This window comes from Halichoeres trimaculatus, unplaced genomic scaffold, assembly GCF_033239565.1.
Source record: "Halichoeres trimaculatus isolate MK-OKI-2021-1 unplaced genomic scaffold, fHalTri1.1 fHalTri1_scaffold_22, whole genome shotgun sequence".
Taxonomy (NCBI): Eukaryota; Metazoa; Chordata; class Actinopteri; order Labriformes; family Labridae; genus Halichoeres; species Halichoeres trimaculatus.
In genome coordinates, this window is record NW_027437200.1 from 4,926,563 (window position 1) to 4,950,798 (window position 24,236).

The 24,236-nt window shown below is 41.6% G+C and overlaps 1 protein-coding gene and 1 pseudogene across 1 annotated transcript; both read left to right on the forward strand.

Annotated features, from left to right (window-relative positions):
- The first annotated feature begins 189 nt into the window (after window positions 1-189).
- Window positions 190-4,385, forward strand: LOC141784465 (NXPE family member 3-like). Its single transcript, XM_074662304.1, has 5 exons — window positions 190-576; window positions 2,449-2,744; window positions 3,192-3,262; window positions 3,547-3,753; window positions 3,847-4,385. Exons 1-5 carry the CDS (start codon window positions 190-192, stop codon window positions 4,383-4,385), a joined length of 1,500 nt encoding a protein of 499 aa, XP_074518405.1.
- A 12,619-nt stretch (window positions 4,386-17,004) lies between these two features.
- Window positions 17,005-22,525, forward strand: LOC141784293 (NXPE family member 3-like; annotated as a pseudogene).
- The last annotated feature ends 1,711 nt before the right edge of the window (window positions 22,526-24,236 follow it).

Consider the following 24,236-nt stretch of genomic DNA (forward strand, 5'->3'; position numbering starts at 1 on the left):
GTTCAGGCTGCTTAGATAAAAACACAAGTGCTCAAGAAAATCTCCCATTGTGTTTTTTTCTCCATTCAGTTTGCTTTTAGATTATTTAATGATGCATTTTGTCACCAGCTGTTCCTCTAAACCCTTTGTCAGTTTGAACAGAAAGAAAACTCAGCCATCACCTTCAAGAAGGAGCCCATTTATCCTACCATGAAGAATGACTTCTGCACCTTCAAACCACTGCCTCCTGCAGAGGCTTTAGAGGAACAAATTCTAATCAAATCTACTGCTTGGCCTGAAACCCCACGTCTGTCATCTCCTATTGCACTGGAGGAGACGAGTGATCCTGCACACAGCACCTTCACCATTCTTCCAAGGAAAGGAGGAGGAGAGTGGCATGTTGGAGATCAGCTCGAGGTTCTGATAGAAATGCGTGACTCCCGAGGTCATGCCAAGAAGTATGGAGGAGATCTTTTGGTTCCCCGGTTGCACAGCAGGTCACTTGGTGCAGGTGTAGCTGGACAAGTGGTGGATCACCTTAATGGCTCCTACTCTGTTGCATTCCCTCTGCTCTGGGAAGGAGACGCAGAAGTTGAGGTAAAGCTTGAGACATTCTGCTTCAGTTGTCCCACAGATAATGTTAAAGGTTAATTTGTTTCATGTAATTGTATTGGTGGTGTTTTTATGCCTGTAATTATGTTGAAATGCTGAGTTAGCAATTGAACAGTCATAGCTCACTAAGATGTGTGCTGAGGTTTACACAAATCTCTTGAACAAACTTCCATAAAATCCACAAACTATGCTCGACACACATAAAATGGTAAACGTCCCCTGGCTTCTTCTGCTTTTACCAAGAGGGATGTCTGATCACATGAAAATTATTTTCCAAAGCCTTCCACAGCAAACAAGATCTTGGTGATGTTTTGCTACCATGGAAACAGTCAAAACAATCTACAGTAATTTCCTGTGAAAATACTATTTTTTTCCAAGTACAATAACACATTTGTAATGTTTAAAAACAAACTCTGTACGTAAAACTAAAGAAAAATGTCTGCAGATTTACAATATTAATGTGTTATCTTAGAAAAAAATACCATCATTTGACAGATTTTTCCTAAATTAGTACGGTTAGACACCTTCAATATAGTGACAATAGAAATAGAAAATACTTTATTTATCCCCGAGGGGAAATTCAGGAGTCACAGCAGCATTTAAGAAAACAAAAGTAAGAAAGAGTATAGAAAGTGCAAAAAAAGTCCATAAGAAATTAGATGACGACATCCCGTCCACCACTCGTCCACCACTCTCCAGCCCAGCCAGTCTCCACCTCCACAGGGTCCAGGACTGAGCCTCCCCAGAAGTCTGTTCAGTCTCTGTCTCCTGGATCCTGTCCGCTCACAACAGGCGAAGCTCCTCCAATGTGGCGCCGGCGTCCGATGTTAGCTCCATCAGCCACGTCCGTGAACAGCACGATGCCGCTGGGTTAGCACGGCTAGCTCGTCCATCCCCTGGGGCTAGATCCCACGTTCCCAACAAGGATGGATGGAAGGACAGGTCCACGTCGTCACCTCCCAGCTCACATCCGAGAACCAGCACGTCGTCCTCACCTCCTCCTCCTCAGCTCGAGGGAAATCAGCAAGCCCTATACTAGTTAGCATTGACATGCTACAGGCTGCTAACAGCTAATTTTGCATGTAAACAATGCAGCCATGGTTACATGTAGGATCTCCAGACAAACACAGGAGAAAAGTAGTAAAAAATATCGCCGAAGCCACAAAAAGTTTGGTGTCCGTGACCGACAATGAACCATACAAAGTGATGATCCACTCCAAATACAAAGATTACGAAAAAGAGACAAAAAAAAATTACAAGAAACGGACAAAGACAAGAGAGCTGCTGCAACAGGCAGCTACTTGGGTAGCGCCAATGCAAAGAGTTCAGCATAAAAGTACCCTTATTTTACAGGAAAATACCGTTGAGTGCATTATAAACAGTATTGTTTAAATCTGCAACACTGGTGCACAGTGTTAGAGCTGGTGTAACAATGACCTTAATTGTAACGGCACTGATGTAACACCTTGTTACATTTTGAGTCATTTTTTACATTTCAGGCTTTTTTGGTTACATTTGTGGTCGTCATTGGACTCTAACAAGGTCATTAGTGTGGTGTTTGTGTTGTCGACACAGTTCAAATTCTTTGTAATTTACAAACAATGGGAGCTAGCTACTCTTTTCTAAAGTCATGTTGCGGTTTTTGTCTGTTGTAGCTGGTAGATTTTATCAACTGGTGCGAGCAATATGAAGAACAATACTTAAAGTAAACTCTTCAACATAATCAAAGACTTGTTATAAAGCAAGCTTATGCTAATGCAAAAAAGGCTTGGACTAACGGGGTGTTTAAACGGATGGTTTTTGCTTACATTTTGGTTTTACCCACTGACTAAAAAGTCTTGTTCTCTGTTCTGTCAGGTGCTTCTTGATCACTCAAGTGAGGCCATCTCAGTCCAGCGGAAGCTTAACAGAGAACAACCTGACAGGGTCATCTTTAAAAGCAAGTTCCAATCAGGCTCAGTCTCTGAAACAACCACCTGTAATATTTGTTTACGCCAAGATGGCCGACCGCAGTGCAACTACACCGACCTCCGCAGTGGTGAGCCTTGGTTCTGCTACAAGCCAAAGAACCTGAGCTGTGATTCCCGGATGACCCACATGATGACAGGATACAAGCAAGTGCTCAGTGATGAAGAAGAGAAGCTCTTTCAAAGGTGAGGGAGCAGAGAAAAAAACAGTGCTCTATCATATCCACAGAATCAAATGCACAAATGCGCAAACGCCCCAAGCGCCACGCCAAACACCCCAAACACTCCGCCCGACGCGAATCGGCGTCTAAACACATCTTTGCATTGACTTTGTGTGTAATCTCACCGCAAATTTGCATTTGGTGTGGCCGTACCACAAAGATGTGAGCCACTTTGTGATGGGTTTCTATCAACTCTTTACTTCCAACTCCCCCCAGTTGTTGTTGTCTCTTCTCCAGTAACAAAAATACCAGTTTTCCTCATCAGGCTTTTGGAACTGATGAAACTTCTTGGATGAGAGGTCTGACGCCCAACTCTGCAATACAATTGCCTTGTCCTTGGAGTCTTCAGAATGCTTTACCTCTAAGTGAACCACGTTCTGACAGTGATTTATATGATGTTCTTTTTCTTCAGTAATGTCAACTTTGAAGTCTTCATGAAGGCCTTGGGACAGGCTAATGTCACTGTGTTGCCGCAAAGGGAAGGTGAGGGATAGTTTTCTTTTAACAATTAAATATTCAAAACTTTAAGTGCTTCAGACTTTGAAAGTGAAAGTAGTTTGGAGAAAAAGGCAATCCGCCTCATTTATTGCCAAAGGAGGTCATTGGCAGATTGAAGAATGGGCAGAAAGTTTAATGGGCAACCTGCAGTTTATCTGGTCATTTGAGAATAATCATGTTCCAAAAAAAACAACAAAAACCCCTCTATTTTGAACCTAAGGAAGACTGATTAGTGACAAATAAAATAACCCCAGCTTAATACTTTTCAGAGCAAACCAGGACCAATGAAAACACTGGGAAGTTGGGACCCTCTGGGTATTACTATCAAGGTGTGTGGAGATCACTAGATGGCACCAGAGTTCAACAGTTCGACAGCTACTCTGCCACCAGTCAGTGCCTGAAGGGCAAAACACTCCATGTGTTTGGAGACTCCACCGTCCGTCAGTGGTTTGAGTACTTTGAAGCTTTACTACCAGGTAGCTGATCCACAGAGGATTCAGGAAACTGTTTGAATTTGTTGTTATCACAATTTATTGTTATCACAACTGTTCCCTCTGTCATCCTTTCAGGTTACACAAAGATAGATATTCCAAAGCCTTTCGTATGGGACAAAGCAAACGAGATCTTGGTGATGTTTCGCTACCATGGAAATCCTCTTCGTATTGCAGCGTTTAGAGCCCATCAGCAAAGATATGTTGCTCATGAACTAGACAGGCTGGATGGTGGCCCCAACACTGTTGTAGTTCTTGGCATCTGGGCCCACTTCAGTACTTTTCCAATTGAGCTCTACATCAGACGGCTGCAGAACATCCGCAAAGCTGTAGTCCGTCTGTTAGACAGGGCTCCAAGCACGCTGGTGGTCATCAGGACCGGAACCCTCCAGAGTGTTACTTTTTCTCACCGTCCTGTAACAAGCAACGGTAACTGGTTCTCAGTTCAGGTGGACAAGGTGCTCAGGGCCATTTTCAAAGGACTTAATGTTCGATGGGTGGAGGCCTGGGAGATGGTTCAGGCCCATGATTTGCCAAACAACCTCCATCCAACACGTCCCATTATCAAGAATATGATCAATGTTCTCTTATCCCACATATGCCCTGTTAGGGCATAGTCTGGAATTGACCTTTCTTCCCCTCACTTCTCCCAATGTTTTTATTTTATATCTATTATAAAGGGGTGCTGGGTACGCAGGCAGGTCCTAGGTTTCTCCCATTCATGTATTCCCATGTCACTGTCTGTGTTCTTATATGTCTTGGAAGGGATGTAACTGAAATGAAATCTCCCCTTGGGGATAAATAAAATACTCTGATTCTAACCCTGCAGTTCAAGGTAGTGACTGAGAAATTTAACAATGCAATGTAAGAAAACAATGAAAATAATGCATGATTAGTTAATTTGACAAACATCTTTGTCTCTTTGCAACCAAATATGATTGGCACAACAGTGACAGACTGAGATTACCATGAAACATACTCACAGATGTTTGTTGATAAGAATATTAAAATATCAAGATAACAAAAAAAGTGGCAATGCCATTAAACCATTCAAGATTCACTGTTTTTCTAGTCATTCAGCAAAATGAAAATTCTAATTATTCTTACGGAATGCAAGTTTTTTGTGTGTGACAGCTCATTAAATCATTCTTTTTTAATTTAGTTTACAGATTAAAGTTTCTCCTCTCCCAAGTTAATTTTATTTTTGTGCAATGTAAAGTTTTCTGATTCTTGGTGAAGGGATTGTGGTGATTCCTGGTGATTCTCACTTGTGTGGAGTGTTTTCGCCGCTCTCTCCCACAGAGTCTTGGGCATTTCCCTCTCCTGCACTGGCTCCCTCCAGCAGCTGCACACCTGTTCCCCATCACCCTCATCAAGAGACTACATTTAAGCTCTGGGAGGAGAGGAGTCCAGTGCCAGACTGTTCCCACTTTTACTGTGGTATTTTGGCTACTGGTTTACTTGTTACCAAAAGTTTCTTGTATTTTGAAATTGCATTGTTTTAATTGCTGCTGTCTTCTCTGTTTTTTTTTTTTTCCAGTGCCTCCACGAGCCCTCTACACACTGCCCAAGCTCTACCACTCTGCCAAGCTCTCATTCCCTCACCTTCTGGTTTACTCCCTTCCCTTGGACTGTAGATAAAATAAAACCACTTGAACTGCTTCCTGTGTCCTGTTTACTTTTGGATCCTGGTTTAGTCAGCTGGTTTACAAACCAAAATAGAGATACTATTTTTGCAGGGTGGGGTCACAAAGGTGTACAAACTGCCGCTGTTATTGGACACTTAGACAGTTTATTAGACCCCTTTAACTTTACTTTTACCAAATTAAAAAAAAAATCCCCACATTTTTAAAGATCTTGCAAATTTTGATTTTTTTTTTCCAATTTCATTGTTTAATTTCTAATATTTTTGGAAATAATTTAAAACACACTTTTTATTGCAAATTTAATAAATTTCATATTTTTTAATTTAGAAATTTATTTGAAAGGAAAATTAATATTTTGGATTTTTTTGAAATTTCAAAATTTTTGAAACGTTTGCAGCTTATTCAAATTTTTGATTTTTTTTTTTTGTCTGTATTATGAAGATTTAGTAGACTTTGTGGCTCCCAAATGACTTCATTCCAGGTGAGCTGAGGCAAAATGGCTTCTTTGAAAGTAAAAGTTGCAGACCCCTAGGATAGATGATGATAAGGATGCTAACTCCTCGTATTGGTCTCTCTGGCTTTTAAGATGAAAATTTTCAAAATCTCTCCATTTTTCTTTCTGGCTGAGTCCTTTACTGTACATTTTGGTGTGCTCTGTGAATTTTTCCACATTTGTTGACGGTAAAGACATCTTAAAATCATATTTTACCACGCACCTTCATCTCCGTCCATTCGTTGTTTACATTGTTTGTATCTCCAATGTGGCTCCACATCCGGGTAACGAGTCAAATCCTGACGTCAGTGCAAATGCTCTATTCTCAGATTTATGGCAAGCCCTTTTAACATTTAATAGCTACATTTGACTCTCCGGAATTAACATTATAGATATCAACAGCATAATTGTGACTATTCAAAATTAAATTTGACTAGTCAAAAATACAGTTGGATATATCTATAATTCAGTTTTGACGAGTCACAATGATAGTTAGAGATATCTGTAACGCAGTTTCCACTGGTCAAAACTGAGTTACAGATATATGCAATGACTCCCCGAAAGCTGCCCTTCGCCTCGTCACACATCCTAAATGTCACTTGCAGATATCTCTAATTCAGTTCAGACTATCCAGAATTACAGTTAAATATATCTTAAATGTGATTTTGACTGTCAGAAATGTGTTCATGATGCTGGACATGCGAGGCTTCCCATTGGATACTGACCAAAATAAACTGGAGGAGAGAAGAGGAAAAATCTTTTTAACAGTTTTCTTAGCAGAAGAAGTGGCGATTGCGGTCATCGACAAGATATTTAGAGATTGCCATGAAATAGAATGAATTTATAATCAGGGACTTTGTGGGGAACAAGAGCTACATTCACTGCAGCAAGCCCCTCCTCCTATACCTGTCATAACTTTTGTCATCATTACAGATATCTGCAACATCAATTCGCCTAATCGAAACTCTGTTTCAAGATATCTGTAATTACATCTTGACTAGTCAAAATAAAAGTTTAAGATATCTCCAATTAGATATCTCCAACCAAAATTAATTTAAAGATATCTGTAACTTGATTATAGATATGTAAAGATTAAACAATGAGGAAGCGTGCATTGGACCGTTCTAAGGCACGACGTGGAGTGGGAACACCACAATGCGCAGCGGAGTGGTGTTACTCCGCGTGGTTATGTGTTATTTTTAAAGGCATTATTGAACTAGCTTGAGTGGGCCAGTGGAGCGCGCAGTCAGCTGACCCAGAGCCTTTCAGTTTCACTTTGAGTTTGTTGTCTGTTGTCCGGTATCTGGGGCTCTTTCTGATTGTCTGTTGTCATCCTCAGTGAGAATGATAAATAGATAAATATCAAACATGTTTGAAAATTATCGGGGCGGCTCTGACGAGTCTGTGAGATGATCGTGGGGCTAAAGATTCATCTGTCAACCGCTCACACTAGAAGATAATCTTGGCTGAACGTCGGGCCCAATTTTAGTCCCCGATCAGATTTCTTCCCCGATTGTCGGGAGGACCGAATCTGGGTTAAATCGGGCGAGAATCCTGTAGTGTGAGCCAGGCTTTATAGAGACGGGGCCCAGTAGGAGCGCAGGCTGCCCTCACATGTGTTGAAATGTGTGTGACGCGTTGCTATGGTAACGCGCACAGCGGAGTGATACAACGGTGATTTAACTTGCCGAACTAACTTTTCAACTGGCGTGCATTAGACCAATCTAAGGCACGCCAGGTGACATTGGAATTCTCACTGACCATGGTATAAATATCTTTAATGGAAGGGGGTTGAAGATATCTTGATTTGGAATTGTGACTAGCCAGAATGAAATTGTAGATATCTGCAACTAGATTTATGGATAGTCATAATTTAGTTGCAGATATCCACATCTCACATGGTGGCTATTCATAACTGAATTTAAGATATCTGTAATGAGAAACCCCACACACATGAATGGGGAAAGGGGCGTGATTTGTCCTAGGAGGAATAAGTTGTGGATATCTGAAATTACAATTGTGGATAGAAATAATGTCATCGTGGATATCTGAAATGTTCAATTTGACAAGGAAGAATTGAATGTAGATATCTGTATTACATATCCAGTCTAGCTGTTAAATGTTAAAAAGGCTTGCCATACAGGTTCGTTTGTCTGAACTTTTATTTGTTACTGTGATAGTTTCTCGGCACTGGAAGCTGGTGGTTGTTAGGCAACCACTCGTTAGGCAACCAGTCTGCGCCGAGACCTTCAGAATCAAATCCCCGTGACTAAGCAGCCTGGTTGATTTTGATTTTTTCTGATCAAAACGTATTAATTTTACATTAAATACTCATAATATATATACATATATCAAATGTCATGTACACCCAAAAAAAGGAACATGGGTGTTTGTTCAATCAGCATAAATAAAACATGTAGCTTCTACTAGATTATTTCATGTTCATTGGTTAAACATGATTAAATCACGTTGTTTCAGCATGATGTGCAAAATTGTTAAAACAACACGATCACTTTATGTTAACTCAACCTAAGTGGTTTAGGTAGGAATCCCATCTGCAACACCTCTCCAGAGCAGGAGGTGGCAGTAATGTACAATAGGCCCTATTCATCAGAGAGCAGAGCCAGAGGATAACCTGCACTGTAAAAAGGGAATCTTCAATCAGTTGAAGTGAAGTAAATTTTTTTAATCAATCCAACTCAATATTTAAGTTAATGCATTTTTGTTGATCATATCAACTTGAAATTCTGTGTTACTACAACTAATAAAAAGAAGTAGTTGGACCAACTTAAATTATTTAACATGGATTTAGTTGTGATCTCTTAAGAAATTTGAGTAAAATCTACTATGTGTATTTGAGTTACAACAACAAATGTTATCAAATTGAAATAACTTAAAGATAAGATGTACATTAAGATCAAATAAATTATCTAGATCTAGATAAAGATATAGCGTGCAACTGCTAGGCTCCTTCATGTTATGATTAAAAATGACAAACTGGGTTTTGCCTTCAGTTATTTCTAAATTACCATTACTGAGAGAGTATTTTAATTGGAGCCCTCACTGCTGTGGAGCACAGGTAGCCAGTACAAGCGGCCTATGCAGTGGAGTGCAGCCAGCCAGTGCAGTGGACCACAGACAGCCATCTGGTCCATGCCATGGAGCACGGACACAATGGCCCTGCATGGTAGCTTGATGTGCATCAGGGTCTCATATCCACAGGTTTTTCCTTTTGGGCTTTGCAAATTATTGAGTTGAAACAACTTGAAACTTTAAGTTGGATTGATGGAATCTAACAATCAAAGAACTTAATTTATTTAGGTGTGACCAATTGAAGCCATTTATTTAAGTTGGTCCAACTACATCTCTTTTTTTAGTTTTACCAACACAGAATTTCAAGTTGATACGATCCACAAAAAACAAATTAGAAACCTTAACTTAAAAATATTGAGTTGGATTGATTAAAAAATTACATCACTTCAACTGATTGAAGATTACCTTTTTACAGTGTACAGGGTGAAGTTCAGCAGATGATCAGAGTAATGGTTTCTGGAGCTCAGATACAGCTTAAACACAGTGTGAGTTATATGTGAGTATGCTGACCAATGCACTGATATGACACCAGTTAGTCCCAGAGAACCAACCAGGAAAAAGGAGAGCAGGGCTCCTGATGGGAACGTTTTGCTTTATTATTATTATTATTATTATTATTATTATTATTGTTATTATTTTATTTTATTGTTTTTAAATTGATTAATTAATTTTTTTGAATCACACAGACACTTGGGGGTCTCCTGTTTAGCTGGTCTGGCTGTTTGGATTGAAGGGAAAATGTCTCAGGTCATCTCTGATTAGGAAACAGTTTTTAACCAGGTGGTCAGCACCTCTCCTCTTCCTTCAGACAATATGAGGTCAGAGCTGTAAGCTGTTGATAACTGTTATCTTTCAGCCCGCAAGTTTGTATTTACTGTGTGACCATGAAATAATACAGATCTCAAAGAAGTTTTACTGTTTTGTCCTCACTAACCAGATAAACTATTCACACTGGTAATCCTTATCACAGAGAACACAAAGCTTCTGTTTGCAATTTTATTACATTAAATACTCATAATACATATATCAAATGTCATGTACACGCAAAAAAAGGAACATTGGTGTTTGTTCAATCAGCATAAATAAAACATGTAGCTTCTACTAGATTATTTCATGTTCAGTGGTTAAACATGATTAAATCACGTTGTTTCAGCATGATGTGCAAAATTGTTAAAACAAGATCACTTTATGTTAACTCAACCTAATTGGTTTAGGTAGGAATCCTATCTGCAACACCTCTCCAGAGCAGGAGGTGGCAGTAATGTACAATAGGCCCGATTCATCAGAGAGCAGAGCCAGTGGATAACCTGCACTGTAAAAAGGGAATCTTCAATCAGTTGAAGTGAAGTAATTTTTTTTTATCAATCCAACTCAATATTTAAGTTAATGCATTTTTGTGGATCATATCAACTTGAAACTCTGTATTGCTACAACTAATAAAAGAAGTAGTTAGACCAACTTAAATTATTTAACATGGATTTAGTTGTGAACTCTTTGGAAATTTGAGTTAAATCTACTGTGTGTATTTGAGTTACAACAACAAATGTCAATTTGAAACAACTTAAAGATAAGATGTACATTAAGATTAAATAAATTATCTAGATATAAATAAAGATATTGCGTGCAACTGCTAGGCTCCTTCATGTTATCCTTTTTCTAATGGTGGTTGTATCCTGAGTTTTTTGTTTCCATAGACTGTATAAAATATGGACGTAGCCTCCGTGACGTCACTCGTCTGTTCCTGAAACAGTGAAATGAAGCCAATCCACAGACACAGCCACATTTGATGTGACTCGGGCTGTGAGTTTTTCTTTGAACAGCTACAGGGCGCCTGTCAGTCACGTGACCTGAGCTGTGCCTCTGGCTGGAAAATCAAACAATCCTAATAACTTATAAACTGCAGAGTTAGAAAAAATTCATTCACCGTACAATGAGTGCCGATGGCGAAACCAATGTTTTAGACCCAATCGTTTTTTTTTAACCAGGCTGTAAATTTGTTTTTAATCTGTAAAAGTCTATTTTTATGGCTGGATGTGTACATGACGTCTAGTCTTTCTATAGCCAGCCTCACGCAGATCTCTGATAAACAGCATCTTTTAGCACTTCCATAAAGGCTGTTGTTACCCCTTGCTTGTTTCATAAAGACTTATCATTGTTCAAAGCCTTGTGTTTCTTTTTTTGTACTTTCTTCTCCCTGTTTTCGTTTTTGTTTTTGAGTTCTTACTCGTTGTTTCCCGTTTAATATGTAACAGAATATTTTATAAAGTCTGTCGTTATGATGATGATCGATCCTCTAATATTTGACATCAGTAGGGGAGACCGGGTATGGTTGTAACACTTTTTGCTTCAAGATCTCCAACTCACTAAATTTTTGAGTCAGAGTTCTAAAACTTTAATGCAAAGTTTCCACATTTGTTTACTACAAATGGCACCAATTCAGACCTCTGCAAGAATATCACAGAGCTCAGGTGATGTCAGATACATGGTGGTCCTTTGTTAAAACCATCCCCACTACCAGGGTAGGTTGTAACACATGCTGGGGTAAGTTTTAAGTTGTACTGACCCCCCTAAGCTCATACCCATACCTTTTTTATGGAATTCCAGTTGTATCGACTCCAAACCTGTTTGTCGCTTGAGAGGAAAGTAAAGGGTCCTGTCTTTGTTGGACGCGCTGCCGCCTAGCCCACAGAGACACACTGAGGCACGGAATCCAGTTTATCGTGGCTTTAATAAAGCGGCAATTTGCACTCACGCACACACACACTGAATGAATCCAGGCACAGTCACGTATCAAACAATCCAAAAAAAGGCAAAACGTTGCGGTCAACAAAAATTACGGCTACCCGCTCTTCTCTCTCCATCCAACTGCAGGTAAGCACACCTCTAAATATACCCGGCATTCACCACTTGTGTCCCGTGACCCAAACTTCCGCTAGTTACCATAGAAACCACAAACACCACGTGACATATAAACTGCATTATGGCTCCTACACCAGCGATGTCACCATGTAACTGTTTTAGCCAACTCGTTGCTATGGGGATAAGTTGACTCTGGCCAAACTATGAGTGGTCACGCTATGAGATTTCCTGTACGCTTCTATCAGGCTGGAACGTGTTGACAAAGGTTTCACCTATTTTTCTCTTACTGCTGGGAAACTCACCTCCTGACCTCTCTCAATAGATAACTCTCACCATGTTACAACCTTTCTCAGTCTCCCCTTGTTATGGCCATCTGATCACTTTTTTGTGTGCATGAAAATGATGTATGCTGACACAAAGCACACTGTAATGAAGTGCACGGCAATGAAGTGCACTGAGCTGATGTACACTGCACTGAGGAGCAAACAGATACAACCAGTCAGACCCATGGGACTGGACATGTATGTTGCCTTTTGGGGTGTGTCTGGTTATGTGTTGCCAGTTGGAGCTCAGTCAGTCACTCAGTCACTCACTCAGTCAGTCCGTCAGTCACTCAGTCAGCATGGCTCTCCGAAGTCAGCACTGTGTGCTCCTTCTCTCAGGTGGCACTCTGGTTGTCATTGTTTTTATTCTTAAAAACATGGACCTTCTGGAGGTAAGAACTTCTCTTGTCTATCATTGTCTCTCAGATAAATGTATTTTTGACGATAACATGACACTTTAACAGGAGGTAATGTTGAGAAATAGTGGAGCTTTAAAGGCTGTAAGGGTTGTTAATGTCAGTACAGTGGATATAAAACTTAACAGAGGGACATAAGCACTGGGAAGATGGGGGACGTTGGCTCATTGGAAAGAGATTATTTTCTTTGCACTATACCTTTAGCCACGTTTCCACCAAGCAGTCCAGTTCGAATCAGTACGGTTTGGCACGGTTTAGTACAGTTAAGCCTGATCCTTTTTGTGTTTCCACAGCAAACTGTGCCCTCTCATTCCGTTGCTAGGTGCTACCCAAGTAGCTGCCTGTTGCAGCAGCTCTCTCGTCTTTGTCCGTTTCTTGTAATATTTTTGTCTCTTTCACGTCATCTTTGTATTTGGAGTGGATCATCACTTTGTGTGGTTCATTGTCGGTCACAGACACCAAACTTTTTGTGGCTTCGGCGATATTTTTTTACTACTTTTCTCCCATGTTTGTCTGGAGATCCTACATGTAACCATGGCTGCATTGTTTACATGTGAAATTAGCTGTTAGCAGCCTGTAGCATGTCAATGCTAACTAGTGTAGAGCTTGATGATTTCCCTCGAGCTAAGGAGGAGGAGGTGAGGACGAGGTGCTGGTTCTCGGATGTGAGCTGGGAGGTGACGACATGGACCTGTTCTTCCATCCATCATTGTTGGGAACGTGGGATCTAGCCTCGGGGGATGGACGAGCTAGCTGTGCCAACCCAGCGGCATCGTGCTGTTCACGGACGTGGCTGATGGAGCTGACATCGCCGGCGCCACATTGGAGGAGCTTCGCCTGCTGTGAGCAGACAGGATCCAGGAGACAGAGACTGAACAGACTGCTGGGGAGGCTCAGTCCTGGACCCTGTGGAGGTGGAGGCTGGCTGGGCTGGAGAGTGGTGAACGAGTGGTGGACGGGATGTTGTCATCTAATTTCTTATGGACTTTTTTGCACTTTCTATACACTTTCTAACTTTTGTTTTCTTAAATGCTGCGGTGACTCCTGAATTTCCCCTCGGGGATAAATAAAGTATTTTCTATTCTATTCTATTTCTATTCTATTCTCTCTTGGTAGGCGGTGTGTAAGCCGGATGCTGAAAGCCAAAGCTGTTATACAATAGCGTGACGCCGTAGCAGTGCGACACAGTGTACCCTGTTAATAAATCCAATGAAGAAGAAAAACACGACATAGCAAACAAGGAGCATAGATGGAAGATATACAGCATTTCGTCCTCTCTGTGATTGGCATGTAGCTCTTTGATACAACGTGAAATCAAGCTCTGTTTCAGAGAAGTCTGTGTGCCACCAGGAGAAATGCAGCCGCTATCCGGGTACACCCACAAAAATCAACATGGGTGTTTGTTCAACCAACACAAGTAAAGAGGTAGCTTCTACTAGATTATTTCATGTTCAGTGGTTAAACATGATTAAATCATGTTGCTTCAGCATGATGTGTAAAATTGTTAAAACTACGAGATTGCTTTATGTTAACTCAACATGATTGGTTCAAGTAGGAATCCCATCTGCAACACCTCTCCAGAGCAGGAGGTGGCAGTAATATGCAATAGGCCCGATTCATCAGAGAGCAGAGCCAGAGGATAACCTGGATAATGTGGGCATCATTTTAAAGGGTGCAAGTTCCTGATGAGCTAACAATCCACCTGCTGTCACCAGGTGTTGTCTGGACATAACTATGTAAACCTTTGTTTGTTTAATTGGTACAAAGAATAGAGTAATTTTTGTTGTGACAGCTCATTGAAACACATGAGTGAGGACCGGTACTTGATGGGCGTGGACAAGCTGTCTGTGCTCCTCGAGTGCGGATCTTCGATCTGTGCTTGACTGGTGTGGACCTACAGTCTGTCTGTCTGGACTTGCTGTCTGTGCTTGACTGGCACAGACCTGTGGTCTGTGCTCTATTGGCACTGACTGGCATTTGTGCTTGTTGGGTGCACACCAGCTGTTTGTGCTTGTTAGGCGTGGACTGGCTGTTTGTGCTGGACTGCCACAGATCTGTGGTCTGTGCTAAACTGGCATGGCCTGAGGGTATGTTTTATGCTAGTAAAACAAAATGTGTTGACATGCTGTGCTTTGTTGGCTGAGTTTAAACTGAAGTGTTTTAAGATTACACAGCTGGTCCAAGCAGTGGTGCACAGACAGCCATGTTGCTTTTAACCAAAGCAACATTCATCACAGATCAATGTACAGCAAGGTCTTATATCCACTGTGTACCCTCCTCACTCACGATTCAAATGTCTTACCTTTGTGGATATGTTGAAACAACCTTTACAAATTCAGTTGGACCAACACATTGCACACAAGTCATACAAACACCAGTACTTTATGTTCACACAACACATTTACGGTTAGTTGGTTTAACAAATTGGGATCTTGCTAAATGAAAGCAATTTGATTAAGTTGAAACAACACAGTCAAGATTACTTGACTTAAAGGGCAACTCCAGTTTTTGACACCTGGACCTTATTTATAGGTGTGTGCATGCTCATATACTCACTCAGACAAACATTGTGCAGCTTGGAGTCCTTCAGAAGTTATTTAGATCCAACTGATTTTAGCCGCACTTAGCGGGGGCCACGGCAAGGGAGCTTCAGTGCGGGACATAATCTCTGCAAAATCGCTCATTTCGGCTATATTTTTTCATCCATTGTTATTCATCGTTATCACAAACACACTCCTTTTCTGTTGCCATAGGTGAATACTGTCCACAAGCGCACCACCAGTTGGCATTGAGTCGTGGACGTGCTCCTGTTTGTTGTTCTTGAGCCAGCTCTTTGTCTCTCTCCCTGCATCCTTCTTTCATGGAGCTTCTCGTCCGTGTACTGAGGCTCAAACCGGTAAGGACAACCGTCAAACTCGAAGTCGTAGTCTGAAGACGGTAGATGAGCTGACTTTATGATAACACTGGCGATGGATGAAAAAATATAGCTGAAATGAGCGATTTTGCAGAGATTATGTCCCGCACTGAAGCTCCCTTGCTGTGGCCCCCGCTAAGTGCGGCTAAAATCGGTTGGATCTAAATAACTTCTGAAGGACTCCGAGCTGCACGATGTTTGTGTGAGTGAGAATATGAGCATGCACACACCTATAAATAAGGTCCAGGTCTAAAAAAAAACGGAGTTGCCCTTTAACTTGGTTTGTTTTAATGGAATATAGGTACCATGATAAAATCATGTTCTTCCAATGACTTTTTTTTGAGTGTAAGTGACGATTCTTCCGACCAATCAGCGGTCTACAGTGTGTTGCTCCACCTTCAGAGAGCGGATCAGTTCAGTCTAGCACCCATTCGGAAGGCTCCCAAAAAGGTAGGCCGGCTAATCTTGGTTTTTGGGAATCTCTCCTGGGATAAGTCAGTGGAAACGCCACAAAATATGCGCCATACCGAGATGAAAACTCCATTTCCTGCGCAACATAAAGTCCCTTAAAATCCTCCTTGGAAGTCAGAATCAGATCTAGAAATACTTAATTAATCCCAGGGGGGAAATCTGGTATTACTGTTGCTCTTCACATAATACAATAGAATGGAATAAAGTAATAAATAAGTGACAAATGATCAATACAATGATAAATAAAATAATAAGGTACCAAAATAAGTGATAAGTAATAAACCCGATCATAACCATTTACATGAGTAAGACAAGGCAAGATGGAAATATGTTAAACAGACATTGCACCTAGTGAACAGTATTACACTACGGTCACACTGGACGCAAATTGGTGAATTTAAATGCGCGTCACGCCTGTGATGTGCTGCACAAACGCCGAGGCTGGACGCTGAACTATTTTGATAATCTGAGGGGCGACGCGTGTAGAGAGCCCGCTCACTTAAAAACAGAAAGCCCAAAAGAACATCTGAAAAACAATGGTTCAAAAAACAGCTGGGGTCTGAAACACTTATTTTGCTATCAGCACACACTGTACGGGGGGTTTAGAGGATGTTAGGGTCATCCAATTGTCCAATCAGAGACACAGCTCAGCTCATGTGACTGATGGGCACCCATAGCTGTTAGAAAGGAAGCTCAGAGCTCACATCATATCCTATATGACCGAATCATTTCACGGTGTCACAAACAGGAAGGTGACAGTGCAGAGACTACATCCATACTTTATACAGTCTATGCTGGCCACAGGTTGGGTTCACGATACTTTTCCAGATGAGTTCAGGCTGCTTAGATAAAAACACAAGTGCTCAAGAAAATCTCCCATTGTGTTTTTTTCTCCATTCAGTTTGCGTTTAGATTATTTATTGATGCATTTTGTCACCAGCTTTTCCTCTAAACCCTTTGTCAGTTTGAACAGAAAGAAAACTCAGCCATCACCTTCAAGAAGGAGCCCATTTATCCTACCATGAAGAATGACTTCTGCGCCTTCAAACCACTGCCTCCTGCAGAGGCTTTAGAGGAACAAATTCTAATCAAATCTACTGCTTGGCCTGAAACCCCACGTCTGTCATCTCCTATTGCACTGGAGGAGACGAGTGATCCTGCACACAGCACCTTCACCATTCTTCCAAGGAAAGGAGGAGGAGAGTGGCATGTTGGAGATCAGCTCGAGGTTCTGATAGAAATGCGTGACTCCCGAGGTCATGCCAAGAAGTATGGAGGAGATCTTTTGGTTCCCCGGTTGCACAGCAGGTCACTTCATGCAGGTGTAGCTGGACAAGTGGTGGATCACCTTAATGGCTCCTACTCTGTTGCATTCCCTCTGCTCTGGGAAGGAGACGCAGAGGTTGAGGTAAAGCTTGAGACATTCTGCTTCAGTTGTCCCACAGATAATGTTAAAGGTTAATTTGTTTCATGTAATTGTATTGGTGGTGTTTTCATGCCTGTAATTATGTTGAAATGCTGAGTTAGCAATTAAACAGTCATAGCTCACTAAGATGTGTGCTGAGGTTTACACAAATCTCTTGAACAAACTTCCATAAAATCCACAAACTATGCTCTACACACATAAAATGGTAAACGTCCCCTGGCTTCTTCTGCTTTTACCAAGAGGGATGTCTGATCACATGAAAATTATTTTCAAAAGCCTTCCACAGCAAACAAGATCTTGGTGATGTTTTGCAACCATGGAAACAGTCAAAACAATCTACAGTAATTTCCTGTGAAAATACTATTTTTTTCCATGTACAATAACACATTTGTAATGTTTAGAAACAAACTCTGTACGTAAAACTAAAGATAAATGTCTGCAGATTTACAATATTAATGTGTTATCTTAGAAAGAAAATACCATCAAATAACATTGCTATTAAAAATTGACCAACTTGGCAAAGATCATCAACACATCTTGTTTATTAAAAACAAAATGCAATGTAAAAATCACTGGGTACAGGGTCTGCCTGGCGCACAGACAGCCAGTCTGCCTCCTGGGGCACCGACAGCAGTCCACACCACTGGAGCACAGACAGCCGGTCTGCCCTTTGGAGCGCAGACAGCTGGTCTGCCCTTTGGAGCGCAGACAGCTGGTCTGCCCTCTGCAGCACAGAGAGCTGGTCCGCCCCCTTGCCCACAGACAGCCAGTCCACGCCCTTTGGAGCACAGACAATCAGTCTGCCCTCTGGGGCACAGACAGCAGTCCACACCTCTGGTGTGCAGACAGCCCCCCCCACACACAGACCTCCAACTAAGTTTTTGGCTCAACCACCGAAACATGTATACTTGCGGATTGCACATTTTAAATACACTTGAAACCCTTTTTTTTTAAATTGCAGCCTTCGTGATTTAAAAATTGAATTCTAGTACATTGGGATGTCAGTTTAAATTTGATTAATTGTTGCGCCCTAGTTTGCTGCAATAAATAGTAATTTAAAAAAAACTCTGCACAGTTACTGCCAGCTCTCAGCAGGAAGTAAATTTTTCCACTCTAACGTTGGTGCTAAACCGTTAGCACCTATTTTAACAAATTATGCATTAGTTGCAATGAGGCTCAATCGCTTAAGGTTCCTTTTTGAGTGCATTATAAACAGTATTGTTTAAATCTGCAACACTGGTGCACAGTGTTAGAGCTGGTGTAACAATGACCTAAATTGTAACAGCACTGATGTAGCACCTTGTTACATTTTGAGTCATTTTTTACATTTCAGGCTTTTTTAGTTACATTTGTGGTCGTCATTGGACTCTACCAAGGTCATTAGTGTGGTGTTTGTGTTGTCGACACAGTTCAAATTCTTTGTAATTTACAAACAATAGGAGCTAGCTACTCTTTTCTAAAGTCATGTTGCGGTTTTTGTCTGTTGTAGCTGGTAGATTTTATCAACTGGTGCGAGCAATATGAAGAACAATACTTAAAGTAAACTCTTCGACATAATCAAAGACTTGTTATAAAGCAAGCTTATGCTAATGCAAGAAAGGCTTGGACTAACGGGGTGTTTAAACGGATGGTTTTTGCTTACATTTTGGTTTTACCCACTGACTAAAAAGTCTTGTTCTCTGTTCTGTCAGGTGCTTCTTGATCACTCAAGCGAGGCCATCTCAGTCCAGCGGAAGCTTAACAGAGAACAACCTGACAGGGTCATCTTTAAAAGCAAGTTCCAATCAGGCTCAGTCTCTGAAACAACCACCTGTAATATTTGTTTACGCCAAGATGGCCAACCGCAGTGCAACTACACCGACCTCCGCAGTGGTGAGCCTTGGTTCTGCTACAAGCCAAAGAACCTGAGCTGTGATTCCCGGATGACCCACATGAGGACAGGATACAAGCAAGTGCTCAGTGATGAAGAGAAGAAGCTCTTCCAAAGGTGAGGGAGCAGAGAAAAAAACAGTTCTCTATCATATCCACAGAATCTGTCCACCTTGTTTATTATGGGAGAGACAGGTTTGGTGGGGACACACCTCAAAGTGAAAAAGTTGAAAAACTGAGACTGGGATAATGTCTTCTCGGTGTGTTGGGATATGGAGGGTACCAGGGTTCCAGGGTATTGATTACTGTGAATCAACTCGGTCAATAAACCTCTTGACAGAGGGGTGGTCTCAGGCACAACCTCTCAGCCACTTTAACCCTGTTTCCACCAAGAGCTCTGGTATGGATAAGTGCAGATTGGTCTCCAGTCAGATCAGTTAAGCCTGATCCTGTTTGTGTTTCCACAGTCAACCAAGATCTTGGTAGGAGACATATTAGCTGTATGCCGATAGCCGTGTAATGTGATGGCATAATAGCAGGACACAGTGTACCCCGCCAATAAATCCACTGAAGAAGGACAGGACAGAAGTTTCACCCTGTTTCGTGATGCCATTTTTCAAACTAAGTGAGAGTTATCTTCACAAAGTCTTCTGGAGATATAAACATGGCGGACTTATCAGTTGTTTGTTATAGAGCTAGGCAATATGCTTTTCTTGCAGTTCGATTCTATTACTATTTTTGGACTGCCTATTCCCTTAAAAATTGACGATTTTTCAGAGTTTTAGTTTGCTTTTCTAACACCACTCCATGGGAAAAGTGAAATGATGATGAAGTCTACAGACTATATCAGTAAGTTGTAAGTGACTTTGCACCAATCAACTGACTGTAGTGTTACTGGCCCCACCCTCTGGGGTTGGATTGGTATGTCCGGCACCCCAACAGAAGGGTACCAAAAAGTGGGATGGTACGGGACCTACCCTGGTTTTAGTCAAAGGAAACAGCAAAAATTGCGTGCCGTACAGAGACGGATGGAACAGAACCACTTGGTGGAAACGGGGCTTTACAATGCTGTGCTGAGCTGTCTCACCAGGAACTTTTCCAAACATCCACAGCAGGGGTCATGTTACCACAACACCTCCCATTATAGTGTGAGTTAGTGGCCCACTCAGAATGATATCAACTCTAATGCTGCGGCCACACCAAATGTGAACTTGCGAATTTATCTGTGCAAATCGCCTGTAACGCGCCCGCATGAAAGCCTGAGTCTCTTCGCTGGAATATTTTGACAAGCTGAGGGGCAAACGCGCGTTAGCGCGGCACTAAGCATGCGGAGTAGAGAACACATTTTTATAAAGACCGAAAGCCCAAAAGAGCAGCTGAAAAACAATGAGCTGTGGTTTCAAAAGCATGACAGGAGAGTGTGTGAAGCTTTGGAGATCACAATCAAGGCCTGCTGCCTCTCCCTGGTAATCCACCTCCACTGGCCCTGCCGGGCTGTTCCCTACGATCTCATCCTCAACCCTCTGAACCCCCAACCACCCGAACCCCCGACCCATGTTCCCGGAGGTCTCCCTGGGGATTATGAAGGGGTCGAGGACCGCAGGGAACTTCCATCTTCAGCTAATTCATGTCCACCGCCTAAACGCGTGAACGCTCCAAATGCACAAACACGCAAATGCCCCAAGCGCCGCGCCAAACAATCGGCATTTAAACGCGTCTTTGCATTGACTTTGTGTGTAATCTCACCGCAAATTTGCATTTGGTGTGGCCGTACCACAAAGATGTGAGCCACTTTGTGATGGGTTTCTATCAACTCTTTACTTCCAACTCCCCCCAGTTGTTGTTGTCTCTTCTCCAGTAACAAAAATACCAGTTTTCCTCATCAGGCTTTTGGAACTGATGAAACTTCTTGGATGAGAGGTCTGACGCCCAACTCTGCAGTACAATTGCCTTGTCCTTGGAGTCTTCAGAATGCTTTACCTCTAAGTGAACCACGTTCTGACAGTGATTTATATGATGTTCTTTTTCTTCAGTAATGTCAACTTTGAAGTCTTCATGAAGGCCTTGGGACAGGCTAATGTCACTGTGTTGCCGCAAAGGGAAGGTGAGGGATAGTTTTCTTTTAACAATTAAATATACTCAAAACTTTAAGTGCTTCAGACCTTGAAAGTGAAAGTAGTTTGGAGAAAAAGGCAATCTGCCTCATTTCTTGCCAAAGGAGGTCATTGTCAGATTGAAGAATGGGCAGAAAGTTTAATGGGCAACCTGCAGTTCATCTGGTCATTTGAGAATAATCATGTTCCAAAAAAAAAATCAAAAAACAAACAAACAACAAAAAACCCTCTATTTCGTACCTAAGGAAGACTGATTAGTGATACATAAAATAACCCCAGCCTAATATGTTTCAGAGCAAACCAGGACCAATGAAAACACTGGGAAGTTGGGACCCTCTGGGTATTACTATCAAGGTGTGTGGCGATCACTAGATGGCACCAGAGTTCAACAGTTCGACAGCTACTCTGCCACCAGTCAGTGCCTGAAGGGCAAAACACTCCATGTGTTTGGAGACTCCACCGTCCGTCAGTGGTTTGAGTACTTTGAAGCTTTACTACCAGGTAGCTGATCCACAGAGGATTCAGGAAACTGTTTGAATTTGTTGTTATCACAATTTATTGTTATCACAACTGTTCCCTCTGTCATCCTTTCAGGTTACACAAAGATAGATATTCCAAAGCCTTTCGTATGGGACAAAGCAAACGAGATCTTGGTGATGTTTCGCTACCATGAAAATCCTTTTCGTATTGCATTCTTAAGAGTCGATCAGCAAAGATATGTTGCTCATGAACTAGACAGGCTGGATGGTGGCCCCAACACTGTTGTAGTTCTTGGCATCTGGGCCCACTTCAGTACTTTTCCAATTGAGCTCTACATCAGACGGCTGCAGAACATCCGCAAAGCAGTAGTCCGTCTGTTAGACAGGGCTCCAAGCACGCTGGTGGTCATCAGGACCGGAACCCTCCAGAGTGTTACTTTTTCTCACCGTCTTGTAACAACCAACGGTAACTGGTTGTCAGTTCAAGTGGACAAGGTGCTCAGGGCCATTTTCAAAGGACTTAATGTTCGGTGGGTGGAGGCCTGGGAGATGGTTCAGGCCCATGATCTGCCATATGACCTCCATCCACAACGTCCCATTATCAAGAATATGATCAATGTTCTCTTATCCCACATATGCCCTGTTAGGGCATAGTCTGGAATTGACCTTTCTTCCCCTCTCTTCTCCCAGTGTTTTTATTTGATTTCTATTATAAAGGGGTGCTGGGTACGCAGGCAGGTCCTAGGTTTCTCCCATTCATGTATTTCCATGTCACTGTCTGTGTTCTTATATGTCTTGGAAGGGATGTAACTGAAATGAAATCTCCCCTCGGGGATCACTAAAGTATTCTGATTCTAACCCTGCAGTTCAAGGTAGTGACTGAGAAATTTAACAATGCAATGTAAGAAAACAATGAAACAAAATGCATGATTAGTTAATTTGACAAACATCTTTGTCTCTTTGCAACCAAATATGATTGGCACAACAGTGACAGACTGAGATTACCATGAAACATACTCAGAGACGTTTGTTGATAAGAATATCAAAATATTGAATTATTAAAATATACAGAATACAAAAAAGTGGCAATGCCATTAAACTATTTAACATTCACTGTTTGTCTAGTCATTCAGCAAAATGAAAATTTTAACTATCCTTATGGAATGCAAGTTTTTTTTGTGTGTGTGACAGCTCATTAAATCTTTTTTTTTTTTCATTAAGTTCACAGATCAATGTGTCTCCTCTCCCAAGTTAATTTTATTTTTGTGAAATGTAAAGTTCTGATTCTTGGTGAAGGGATTGTGGTGATTCCTGGTGATTACAGCAGACTGTCAGAAACGCTATACCCCCTGTTTCATTCACATATCATTATGAACATTGTTTGAATTTATTATATTTGGAGTATTGTAAAAGTCCTCATTTGTCCTTCTTTTATTGATGTTAATAAACGCTATTACTTCTATCACCAGTGATTCATTGTTTCAGTTTGGAATTGCAACCAAACGTTTGGGGTTATCAATCTTTTTGACATAAGTATATTGTGAACACAATAAACACATTCAGGCAGACACATGATGGTAAATGTGAACAACAGTCTCTCACATAATTTCCGCCCCTTCTCCATCATAAGTTTGCGTAAACTTTGGGCAGTAGCTGTATCTATACGTCACGTGCCGCAAGGCATTATGGGGCGTTTTTTTCTCCTTTCCTCTTGAAAAGGATGGTCCGGTGTTTCCTAAGCTAAAGGAGATATGAAAGGAAGCAACGACTCTCCTTTCCTTAACTTTTGGAGAATTCGAACAGCATTTATCATGGCCGATGCTTAAATGCTTCCAGGTCATTTCTTCAGTTAGGAAGGTTCCTGGTCACTCAACTCCTCCACCTTGGTAAGAAAGGCTCAGCAGCGGCTCTACTTCCTACGGACACTGAGGAAAAACCACCTGCCTGCTGAGCTTCTCAGAATCTTTTACCTCTGCTCCATACAGAGTGTCTTAACATACTGTTTGGCTTGTTACTTCTTGGTTTGTTAACTGCACAGAGGCAGACCGGAAGAGTCTGACAGGAGTAATTAAATCAGCAGAGAAGATCATTGGACTCAGTCTGCCAACACTGGAAGACATTTTCAGGACACGCTGCCACCACACCACTACAAAGATCCTCAGAGACTCTAGTCACCCCAGTCATCACCTCTTCTCCCTGCTACCCTCAGGGAGGTGCTATATGGCACTCAAAGCCCGCACCTCCAGACTGAAGAACAGCTTCTTCCACAGGGCCATAACTAAACTTAATACGCCACGCCAATAACTGCAACATGTGACTCTCTTTTCTATATTTATTTGTTATCAGTGCAATATGGGACTATGTG

Excerpts from the sequence above, each read along its gene's own strand:
- LOC141784465 (XM_074662304.1), top strand. The coding sequence starts at position 190 with ATGAAGAATGACTTCTGCACCTTCAAACCACTGCCTCCTGCAGAGGCT. Across the intron at positions 577-2,448 it reads AAGGAGACGCAGAAGTTGAG|GTGCTTCTTGATCACTCAAG; the intron begins GTAAAGCTTGAG and ends CTGTTCTGTCAG. Across the intron at positions 3,754-3,846 it reads CTTTGAAGCTTTACTACCAG|GTTACACAAAGATAGATATT; the intron begins GTAGCTGATCCA and ends TCATCCTTTCAG.